This window comes from Camelina sativa, chromosome 15 (genome assembly GCF_000633955.1).
Source record: "Camelina sativa cultivar DH55 chromosome 15, Cs, whole genome shotgun sequence".
Classification (NCBI taxonomy): Eukaryota; Viridiplantae; Streptophyta; class Magnoliopsida; order Brassicales; family Brassicaceae; genus Camelina; species Camelina sativa.
Window position 1 is genome coordinate 17,818,518 of NC_025699.1, and position 12,741 is coordinate 17,831,258.

Below are 12,741 nucleotides of genomic sequence, written 5' to 3' on the forward strand. Positions count from 1 at the left end.
AACCCATAAAAAAAAAAAAAAAAAAAAAAAAAAAAAAAAAATTAACAACCGCAATCGCCCGCAAACGCAAACGCTTGCGGGAAGCAGGTTTTGAAATTCAGTGGTTTGGAGCGATTGGGAGTGATTAGGAGCGATTGGAAGCGTTTTATGTGATTGGTTCCAATCGCTAGCAACCGCTACCAGCCGCAAACGCAGCGTTTGTGAGAGGTAGCGGAAGAACCAGTCAACACCTTAATTATCATCACTCATACTGCAACTGCAAATACTCTAATAATAGTCTTTATTTTTAATTACTAAAGGGAGTTAGACATAGGGTTTGAATGGTAACTGCGATCAGGGCGGCCAAATCCGTCTGCGGTTTGGACCGCTCTATTTTTTTGGCGGACTACAGACCGCTGCGGACCAACTCTATTTGTATGCAAAAGCGGTCTGCAGTTGATCCGTAGCAATCTTATCTCTACTTTATTTGGACCGCACCATTGCGGATTATATTTATTGAATGGTAAATAAAAAGCGGTCCAGTCCGCAGACGGATTTGTCCGCCCCAACCGCTGCAACCATTCGCACCCATAACCTTTAAAAAGTGTGGTGTGGACTGTCGAACTTACATTTCCATGTGTCATTTGCATGACTAGCTTCCTTTTTCTTCTCTTAAACTTTGCTACGTTTTGTTCAAAGACCTCTCTTTTTCAACTTGTCATAATTAAGGGAACGTTGTTCTTTGTTCCGCAAACTTAGGCCCATTTTGTGTGTCCCTTGTTCATAACTAAGTCATATTATTATTATTATTATCATCATCAATGTGAAATTGAAGTTTTAAATTTGTATGGTTCTTTGTACGTACCTACAGAAACAGTTGAAGACTTGAAGTAGTGGAGTTCGAATACAATTTTACATTTGTGTTATTAGATAGATTTGCCACGTTTCATTTATTGTAACTAAATGTCTATAGTCGTATATACTTGCCACGATTGAATGAAAACAATTAAATGGAGCATAATGAATAAATAATCATAATTATAACAAAACTTATAAAAGAAATGTATTCCATCGTACTAAAACTATATTGGTATAAGAGTTTGGATTTCATTTTCGTAATAATAACATTTCTTATTCACTATAGACGACGATAAAATTAGGTTAGATTTCTCTAAACTTAATGTCAAAAAGATGAGTAATTAATGCTTAGCTTCATGATAAAAGTGAAGAGAATCTGAAGTAATGATTTCATTTCACGTGAAAAAAAGAATAGGTGATATATATAATTACCGCTATCACTTTCCTTCTTTTCCGAACTAATGATGTTAGGAATTAGGATCGAACATATGAAATGACTAATCGAGATGCTAAAATGACTAATCAAAATCACCAAATTTCTAAGATCCGATCATAGATTAATATGTAGACTTACAAGATTATACCGATGTCGATCGTTGAATACATAAGTTTATAAATAAATAAAAATTCTAGAAGACTATTATTTACATTTATGTTTATTTTGATTTATATATCATATTAGCAGATATTGTATCTTTTACTTTTATTTTTGAGAATTTAATCTAATGTTTTTCATAACACTTTTTGCATTCAAGAATATAACGGTAAGGAAGTCTAATAGGGTTTGTGTAAACAGTCTCTTTTCTCATGCTTTAATTTGAAAACCCTTTATATAGGATTTAATATTTGCAAAAAGTGCATGTAGAAACGAGAGAAAAATACCATGCATGTAATGTCGAATTTGAGAGTTGAGTAGAGTTGATTTGGGTCCGTGGATTGTAGTTTGGCCCAAGTAGGGAGGGAGTGAGAGACTCAAGTATATAATAATTGATTAGAAGAAGATAAGAGAAAGAGAATTAGTGCTTAATCTTAGGTCCATTACACACTAAAGTAAAGTCTAAAGACTAATGAAAATGTGTTTTGGGCTAAACTTAAGTGGACCGAGTTAGTGATTTGCCATCAATTTGGTTGATCTTTTATTTATGACATCCATTGTACTAATTATATTAGGATCCATGCTAGAGCACGGATATAACACGGGTTGAAATTCTTTTTATTTATATTATAATTTTTATATAAAATATAATTATATGATTTAAAAGTTTTTTGGATAAACACAATGCAATAAAATCATATGCTAAATATGATGGCTTGAAAAAAATACATATTTTAAAAGTTTTATATTGTTAATGATTTTATATAATTACACGTGCTATAACACAGAATAAATTTTATTTTATACAAAATTTTGTATATTTTATATTTTAAAATAAAATTTTAATATGTTGTATTAGTTTATGTATGTGAAGTTATTTCAATAATGTATATTCTACATCATGATTTGATTGTCATTATAAGAAATAATTTTGTAAATTTGGTTTTTAAAAAGCGAGTTATTATATTATGATTAATTTAATATATGTTATACTTTTTGTTTTAATACACTTGGATTCTTGAAATTCTTTCATATTATAGTGACATATTATTGATCATTGCTATAACAAATCAAATTAGAGGATTTATAGTTTCTAACTTTTTGATCTATTAAATATTTATGATAATCTTCAAAATATCAAGTTTCAATATTTTAAAAATATTTAAAAGAAATTATTAAAGTTTATTATATTATATAAAATTATAAAATTCAACAAAAAAATATGAAATTGAATTTAAATATTCAAATTTTGACCCGTTACTCAATATTTTTTTTAATTCAATAGATAAAACAATTTATATTTGTTTTTTAAAATTTAACTTATGGTATATCCAGAAATAAAACTATTTTTAATTATAATAAATAATATGATAATTTATTTTATCACAAAATAGACTCATATATAAAGATGAGAGGTAAAGTATAATGATAATTAACAAATTAATATAGTAAGTTAGATCAAAATATTCTATTTGATGAATAATTTAATAAAAGAAATTAATATGGTAAGTTAAATGATATCAAATGATTTTTTGGGATATTCTTAAGTGTATTTATATATCTCATAATTGACAAATTAATCTATAACCTTTTTTTGTAACCAAACTATATTTAATCTATAACCTATTTTGTAACTAACTATAGGTTAGCCATGGTTAGCCAATAAGCTAGTCAAGATGCGAGAGGATGTCTATGGATGGATAAAAATACGAATTGGAAACGGGGCTACATGTAGGTTTTGGAGTGATAATTGGTCTCCATTTGGGAGAATCAAGGACTTCATCTGCTCTCCGGTAGATTCACGCCTTGGGATACCTTCTACAACTACCTTTAATCAACTGTATCATCAAGACAGATGGTTACTTCCGCATGCGCGAACAGACAAGCAGGTTTCACTTCTATCTTTCATTACTACCTTAAACCTGACTGATCAAGATGACTATTATGAATGGGAATTGGAAGGTAGAACTTACCCGCGATACTCTACTGGCCACATTTATGACTTGCTTCGTCCTGCCTCTCCTCTGGTCCCTTGGCATAAACCGGTATGGAACCCGAGAGGCATCCCAAAGCATAGTTTCCATACTTGGCTGGTGGTATTAAACAGATGTCCCACTCATGATCGCATCCTCAACTGGGGACTTGCAACTGATCCAACTTGTCTTCTTTGTAACTCCTCGTCAGAATCTCGGGACCATCTCTTCTTCGACTGTCACTTTGGTTGGTATGTGTGGGCTCCTATAGCTACTAGATGTCGGATCCAGCCTTCCTCCTTTTGGGATCTCACTCTGGAACGCATGCAAGCCATTCGAGGATCTATAACAAAAAGAACAATCACACTTCTCGCTTGGCAGTGCACCTTCTACTTACTCTGGGAAGAACAGAATCATCGCCATCATCGACACACCTTCCGAACGCCGACTGCTCTGATTCGACTGGTGGATTCGATTATTCGCAACAAAATCTCAAGCCTCCGCGATTCATATCCCTCTTTTGCTCTATCATTGCTCGACTTCTGGTTTTCCTCGTCATAAAGGCGTATACTATTCCATTGACCATCTTATTATGGTTCACATTAATTTCTTTTACTGTGTCTATGGGCCTCGTTCCTATTAACTGGGTTTTTCTTATCAAACTCTAAAGTTTGGCTGCTTTTGTATCATTTTTTTTTTCTGCATTTTAATAGAAAGCCATTTTCAAAACAAAAAAGAAAACTAATTATAAATATTATATAGTCTACAAAAAAAGTTGTGTACTTCCGTAATATTATATAGGAGATATCTATTAATGAAATGGTTTGGTTTTAGTTAACCAGACCAGAAAAACAAAATTTACAAAACTAAAATCACAAGACCATGTCAAAAGTCAAACAGATTTTATATTGCAATTTATACTATTAATTCGGAAGCTAATAAACCAAATAAGAAAAGAAAAAAAAAACAGAATTCCATGTAATGCTCTTTTTATACAAAAAATTTGGAAAACAATAAAAAAGCGGAAAGGGTAATTAAGGCATAAAAATCGAATATTTAAGTTACCATGAATAATTTAATACTATTCGGATCAGGAAATAACCCGTTCGGATCGGGAATCCTATAACCAATGGACGTGGATCTTTAGTAGGTTTATTCGAATTTTGGTTGCAATTAAAAAAAATCCGCTTAAATAAGAAATAAACAACCAATAAAATCCTATATACCAAAAATTGTGAAGAAAATTAAAAACTAAATTAAACTTAATTATTTTTTGCCTATTAAAAAATCGTTTTTTTAACAATACAACCAATACTATTTTTCTGGAAAATAATCTTTCATAATAACTGTCATAATGCTGAAAAAAAAATAACTGTCATAATAAATAGGCGATTTTTATGATAATTTCTTTTCATGCTCCTAATAAATCGTTTAATAATTATAAACAATACTATTTGTATGGAAAAACAATCTTTCATATTAATTACTATAATGATTAACCAAATTTTATAGTAAGTTTTCATATTAATGCTCCTAATTAATGCTCTTAGTACCGATTTTAATTATATTTAAAATAAGAGAATAAGAGATTGCTATATAAAATTTACTATAATACAGCAAAAACAATAATAAAATTCGAGTACATTAACTATATACTCGAAATTACAAAAATAATGTTTCTTTTATAATTTTTTAAAAAAAATTTAATCATTCTAATAATTATTATACAAAATCAATTACAAAGAGTATATTCCATAAGTTGGTTTTAGTAAATTACTTTAAAATCTGAAATTACCTTAAAATATTCTAAATATATTTAGATAATGGTTAGAAAATCACTTAAATTTCTCTAAAACTTAAAAAAGATTTTTCCAAAAGATTTCAATTTACTAAACTCTGAAAATCCACACCCTCTCCTCATTATATAAAGTCATACCTTTGTTTAACAAGATATCAATTGTTTCATTCCAACTTTTTTATGTTTTTTCTGATGTTTTGTAAATGACTAGATTTTAACCCGCGGTACACCGCAGGACAATTTTTTAACTAAAATTTTATTTATTTATTATTTTTTTCTCTTTTTGTGTTTATATTGAATAATTGTATTTTGAATGTTAATTCTAGGATTTCACCCATGATTTGTTTTTTACAGTTGTAATTAAATAAACATTATTTACTATTTTTAGATTCAACCCGTTAATACATATACAATAAAATATTAGTCTAGTTACAGGATAAAAAAATCCTAAATTATCATAGAAATTACATGATTATTATGCTCACATATTTTACTCTATTAAATCATTACACAGCACATAGAGCATTTAACAGTCACTTTGGAATCAATTAAACAATTATCATTCAACAAAAACTATTAACAACTTCGCCAAACTAATCTCTTTCTTCTCTCCTCCTCCAACATATTTTCCTCCTCGGTGGCCTCAACATAGGCCCCTTTAATTTACTCCCAATTGTTTGAAAATATATACAAATGGATCAAAGCAAAATCATGGGGGTGTACCAAAAACTGAAAAGCTTGGTAAGTGCAAAAGGATAGTATATATACAATAATAAATATAAAGAGGACACCTAGAAAGGTGAGCAGTTCACCGTGAGCTAAACTCAGAATTGGTTTCTTTCTCAACATGCTTTGTGACATAAGTACATAACTACATGGAGTCCAAAACAAAAAATTAGTGTAGATATGAAATAAATCAAACAAAAATATTTTGATTATCCACTAACCGGAAGGTTGCATGTTCACGTGAAACCAAATCTTTTTTTTTTCAAATAAATGGATTTTAAAACATCTAAGATAAGAAAAGAAGGGTATTAGAGATGAAATAAAGAAAGCATAAACATTTTGTACCAATAAATTAACAAAGGAATAAGTGTGCGCCTGTTTATCGCCAAAACCAAATCAAGTGTCTCAACCGGGAAGATTACTTCAAGTGTATGAATTGATGCAATTTTGTATTGCTATTGAGACGTTATTTATATAGTTCTTTGAAATGGTAAAATTAGATGTGATATGGGATCGAGAATATATTGGTAAGCAAGCAAAAAATCTAAAATTATATATGGCAATTTTGAATTAATGCAAAAGGTTTATGATTAAGGCAACAAATATTTCACTAAGTTGTTATAGTAATTAATTTCTATACTATATCGAGTTAATGTATAATACAAATAGGAAATGTAGATTTGATTTCAGTTTTTCTTTTAATTAGTTTCCATTGGCTATATTGTCTAGAGTTTATTAGTTTATGTTTGCTATATTTGAATGATTGCGGAAATAATATTTATTAGGTGTGTAAATATCACACTAAGGACTAAAGTTGTAAATAAAAAAAATAAATAATCATAACTATAAAGGCAGAACCCAACATGTACTTCAAAAATGTTCTACATAACAATATTCAGTTTATAAAGGAGATATATACAGAAATAAATGTATTTATTGCTTTCAAAGTTATATATTTGCTAAAATTTGATTTTCTTAATTTGGGTTATTGTGTTATGAACGTTATCTTCATCATAAGTATAATTGAGAATGTAATCCTTTGTTTCTCAAAGTCCCTCGATTTACATTCAACTATCATAAAGATGTATTAAAATAAGTTTTGAGCATTTATTCTTGATCTCTTAAATGATGGTGTCATGCTGTGTATAGCAATAAACTTAAATAAATTTGATCGATTAATATAGTTCCATTAATTGAGTTAAGTAGAAATATTATTTTAGGAAAATCTATAGGGGTTAATTAAATAGAAATGTTATTTTAGGAAAATCTGTAGGGGTTAATGTTGCAAAAAAACAAATTAAATAAGATAAACTTTAAGGGCATAAACCAAAATGTACTTCAAAAATGTTAATATAGATTTACATTCAACTATCATAAAGATGTATTAAAATAAGTTTTGAGCATTTATTCTTGATCTCTTAAATGATGGTGTCATGATGTGTATAGCAATAAACATAAATAAATTTGATCGATTAATATAGTTCCATTAATTGAGTTAAGTAGAAATATTATTTTAGGAAAATCTATAGGGGTTAATTAAATAGAAATGTTATTTTAGGAAAATCTATAGGGGTTAATGTTGCAAAAAAACAAATTAAATAAGATAAAATTTAAGGGTATAAACCAAAATGTACTTCAAAAATGTTAATATAGATTTTTTGTTCACAATTTAAGTTCATGTTATTTTATCCAATATAATGTATATTAATGTTTTCTTTTTACAGGATCATTAAAAACATTGTGAATCTATCAAACTCAATTATTAGTTTGATTAATATTTTTTTATTGTTTTCAAGTCATATAAAGCATTGCAAAATTTATCAAGTATTCTTACATGAATCATGAATTAGGTATGTACATAATTTGACTTAATATGTTTTACATAATTTGATTTAATATATGAACTATTTAACATTATTTCAGACAAATACAATAAGTTTTGGACAAAAACAGATCACTCATCCAAAAAGTCAACGATAATCACCAATTGAAGATGGCTGATAACATGTCAAAGAACATCCATCGCTTTGATTTAAAAATTAAAGAGAGAACTCTGAAGTACGAAATCCTAAATCTTCAAAAATAATGAAAAACTCTGCACCAACGTGCGAATCGATCCCTAATATACATTAAAGGACAACATAATTGAAACAAGCCTTTAGACATGAAAACTTTATTAGCTGATTGATTCATTATGTTGGATTTGTCATTATCTTCATTAACTCCATTAAATCTGTTTGAAAGAATATAATTACCTTTACTTTATCATCTATATCATTTTTATTTTATGCCAAAAATATTTCACATGTAAAACAAAAAGAAATGTTGAAGATCTTGAAGAAACTGCTAATAACCTAGTTGTTTGTGACATATCATTTTCAAATTGGTATCTCATATAGTGAAACATCTCAAAAGTCATTATTATTTTTTCATTCTCTTATTTAAAGAATCAGATTCCTTAATTGTTTAATCTAAAAAATCCAATATTTTGTTACTTTTATATTAAAAAGTAAGTTATCTCTCAATTTATCTTTACCTAATTAGAAATGGTATAACATTCTACAATGTATCTAGAATAAATTATATAGTTAGACAAGAATAAAGCGAGCAAAAAAGCTAACAACCATTAGAAGTTTAGAACCATCTGATAATTCAATTTAAAAGAAAAAGAAAAAGAAAAAACAAGATTCTATTTCAATTATATTTCCCAATCCCACAAATAGGACAAAGCCAAGTCAACACATTAGTAATATAACTGCCACGTGTCGGTTTAATATAATAGCAGCCTCGTATCCGACAGGAAACATCCGGTAACCGGTCATCTTCTCACCAACTCTCATCATATATACTCAAAAACCCTCTGATATAATATAACTATACGCATAAGAAAGCCAAGGGTTTTAAGTCTTTCGTGTGTGTTTTTAGATTCACTGATAATGAGAATGGGAGAAGAAGGAGGAGATAACAAGGAAGAGGTCTCTCTTCAGACTCTGAGTAAGAAAATGGATGATTTTGCAAAAGCAAGAGACTGGGAGAAGTATCACAGTCCAAGGAATCTCCTCCTTGCAATGGTATCTCTTCTCTCTTGTACAAATTGAATTGGGTCTTGTTTTCTTAATTTGATTGTGTGTCGTGTGATGATAAACTAAAAAAAAAACGTTAGCTTTTGTTTCTCTATCACATCTGTTGTTTCGTTTTCCATGAAAATTTTCATCTTTTCTTGTAAGTATCATGTGACTTGCTCTGTTTTAGCTTTATAACATTGGAATTGATTGTAACTTGTGAGTGGGAAGACTCATAGATCTGAAGACAAGTGAAGTTTCAAGTGACATTAGACAACGACAATAACATGTGATTGTTCCTTTTCTTTAGTAAAGTGTTCAACTTTGATTTGTCCCCATATACCTCTCTATACCCTACAATCTAGTTGAATTTATTAAAGGTCGAAACTTTTTTGTACTATAAAGGTGTTTCTTGTGTGTTTTGTTTGGTTTTGAAATGACTTGATAAGTGAACTGATAAAAAAAAAAGATGAAGAGAGTTTATAAGAGTTTTGAAAAAATGTTGTAGGTGGGTGAAGTGGGAGAGCTATCAGAGATATTCCAATGGAAAGGGGAAGTGGCAAGAGGTTGTCCAGATTGGAAAGAGGAAGAGAAAGTTCATCTTGGTGAAGAGTTATCAGATGTGTTGTTGTATTTGGTGAGGCTTTCGGATGCATGTGGTGTCGATTTAGGCAAAGCTGCTTTGCGCAAGATCGAGCTTAATGCGATTAAGTATCCAGCACTCAAACAGACTGATGATCATTGTGTTGGTGATGGTGAAGTTTCAAGCAGCAAGATTAAGTTGAATGAAGAACATTAATCTCCCTTGTTTTATAGTGGGTCTTTAAGTGTGTTATCTTGTCAATGAAGTGAGAGCGAGAGGCAAGAACATATAATCTTTGAAAGCCTCTTAACTATATTTCAGATGATTCAATTTAAGTAGTTCATTGTCAATTGATAACTACTAGATGATGATCCGTACCAAATGTGAGATTACGTAGGCTCTTGCTTGTACAACTTTTTCATTGGTTTCTTCTGTACTTGCTTTCACTGAATTTTGCGGTTAGAGTTCACAGAGAGGCAACAAAAGATCAACTTTTATACCATCAATTAGCAAACTACATACAAGATGATTGGTCTACACTACCTATACCATCCCCTCTAAACCTTATCTCTTTACTTCCCAAATGCTTGCTGTTTGTACATCAAATCAAAAAGACCGGAAAGCATTTGTCATCAATGTCCCAAGTTGTGGTTCCCTTGCTTTACAGGTTTGTTGCTGCTATTTATTGCTCATGATTCAGCGGTGTAGCCACTGCTTTGCGGTGTTGATAGCGATAGAATATCCCTGATTCGAAACCCATTGCCCCAGAAAGAAGCAAGGCATAGACCCATTATGGCCATCACAACCACAGAGCAAGCTGCTGGGACGGCTTGACTGCTACCAAGGAACTGGCTTGCAAGAAGCCCGGCTAATGTGGAGCTCTGCATACCCGTACAAAGCGAGATAGTCCGGCTAACTTCTTCCTCTTGCCTGGTTAAAAGATCCAACAACATAACCCAATAAATTTTCAAAGTGCTATGGATTAAAGAAAATATTGAAGAGATACAAAAAAAAAAAGAACATGGATTAAGGAGTTACCGTAAGCCTGGGATCTTAGAGAACCAATATCCCAATATAAATGCTACTGCATGAAATGTAACAATTGGAATAATCAATCCAAGACCTTCAGCTGATAGAATCTGACTTCGATTTATCGAAAGTGGGCTTCCAATGCACAATGAAGTGCATACCATAGCAACAAACGGCATCACAGGTTGAATAAGAGTGACCAGAGGCTTTGCATAAGTATTTAACACAAGGCCAAGAGTGACTGGAACAAGCACCACCTACAAGATAGTAAACCTTTCGTTGGACCTCAAAAGAGAACAATGATAGGGTTCTTCAACATCATATTCCTAAAACATTGTTACCTGTAGTATGGACTTGGACATGGCAACTGCATCAACAGGAACTACCGATCCAATCAGAAGACCACTTAGCAAAGGGGTAAAGAGTACAGATGCAATAGTAGTAGAACTAGTGAGAAGAATGCTCATGGCCACATCTGCTTTGCTCAAAGAACTCGCGTAGCTAGATAACTGAGCCCCTGCCACACAACATGTGAGTACAAAACCAGCATAGAAGGTCCTCGGCATCCCAAATGCATTAGCTACTAAAACCCCAAGGAGCGGTTTCAGAACGTACTGAGCAACAAACCCAACAGATAGCGGCACAGGTCTGCATAAAAAATAATGTTCTCAAGATTTGCTTAAACTAAAAATGATCAAGAAGCTGGTAAGAGAAATGGCCCAAAGTACCTTTTGAATGCAAGAGCAAAATCATCAATAGAAAGCTGGATTCCAATAGATAACATAATCCCTCCAAGAGCAGGAGCATACATTTCTTTAGATACCCTGAAAACATTTAATCTGATATTCATCTTAAAACCCCATTCAAAGCATAAGTTCTCTAAACAACAGAGTAAACTAAGTACAAGACCATATATGACATGTGCATTACCAAAGAAGATCACAAAGACATACAAGAAGCTATGAGATTCTTCAAGGCTAAGCTACAGAGATAGAGAGAGAGAGTCAGTGTGCAAACCAGGTGAAACTAGGTGGGTAAGAGAGAGCAGCAACGGCGGTGAGAGCAACTACGAATGGAAGCAAAGCAGACCAAAACTGAGACGAGTCAGCTCTCCCCGTAACATCAGTTCCACCACAGAAAGATAACAGAGACATGTTCCCATCTCTCCAATGTGAACCAACTCTACCCATAAACGGTGTCGTCGAACACGCCACCACCGGCACCAATCCGCCGCCCTGTCTCCGCCGTAGTCTAAAATCAAGAAAGTTACTAAGCGATGACGAATGAAGAGAAGACAGAGGTGAACAAGAAGAAGAGCGAAATTGACATTTGAAGCGATTAGAATCCGAAAGTGATTGTCTTTGTATAGCTTGTGGTGGTGAGAGAGACAAAGAAGCAATCAAAGTCATTCTTTTTTGGTTTGGTCAGAAATATAAAGGTTTGATTTTTACGATGATAGGTGACGGAGAAGGGTGAAGCGGCCACCGGCCCACCGTGAAATGGCGCCGTGGACTGCTGGCGTAGTGGGAAAATTGAAAGGGTGAGGATTGGAGTTGCAGAAGACGAAGGTAAGTGATAATATAGAAAAATTGTAAATGTTTTTAAAAGGGGAAGAGAGGCTTGTTAAGGTTTTTAGGCATGATTGTTTTTAATGTTTTAGTGCTGCAAGAAATTTGAACGGCTGAGATTGATTGGCGTCATCGTCGATGAGTCTCTTTGAGCATTGTGTATTAGTATTTGGATGAAATTTTGGTGAAAGATTGTTGTTTTGTTTGGTGAAAGACTCAAAATTTATGTATGCGTTTAGATAAGATGTTAAATTTTTATTGGATTAAGAATTGTTATGGAGTTTTTGATACATTTTTTTTTTTTTTTTACCGGTGAAATCATAAAAAATTTACATGCTAAAATGACATAATTATGGTTCTATTTCTGCATTATGTTAAACGGGAATTTTGTAGGTAGGGGTTTAGTTAGCATTAGAGATAGTTCGAACTCAAATAACCAACACTTGTATATAAGATTTCATGGCCATAGATGTGCAACGTGTTGATATTTCTCATGAACTATGTCGTCGTTCATAGGTTCAACACCACTAACTTTCTTACGATCATCATGAGTAATGAGTAATGACATAC

At 31.6% G+C, this 12,741-nt stretch overlaps 2 protein-coding genes across 2 annotated transcripts; one reads left to right on the forward strand and one right to left on the reverse strand.

Moving 5' to 3' along the window:
- Positions 8,793-9,984, forward strand: LOC104747081 (dCTP pyrophosphatase 1-like). The gene is made up of 2 exons (XM_010468649.2): positions 8,793-9,000; positions 9,500-9,984. The coding sequence occupies exons 1-2, from the start codon at positions 8,866-8,868 to the stop codon at positions 9,788-9,790; spliced, it is 426 nt and encodes a 141-aa protein (XP_010466951.1). The 5' UTR covers positions 8,793-8,865; the 3' UTR covers positions 9,791-9,984.
- On the reverse strand, positions 10,050-12,220 carry LOC104747082 (probable sodium/metabolite cotransporter BASS3, chloroplastic). The gene is made up of 5 exons (XM_010468650.2): positions 11,621-12,220; positions 11,332-11,427; positions 10,945-11,251; positions 10,613-10,860; positions 10,050-10,504 (listed from the first exon to the last, which is right to left on the reverse strand). The coding sequence occupies exons 1-5, from the start codon at positions 12,010-12,012 to the stop codon at positions 10,264-10,266; spliced, it is 1,284 nt and encodes a 427-aa protein (XP_010466952.1). The 5' UTR covers positions 12,013-12,220; the 3' UTR covers positions 10,050-10,263.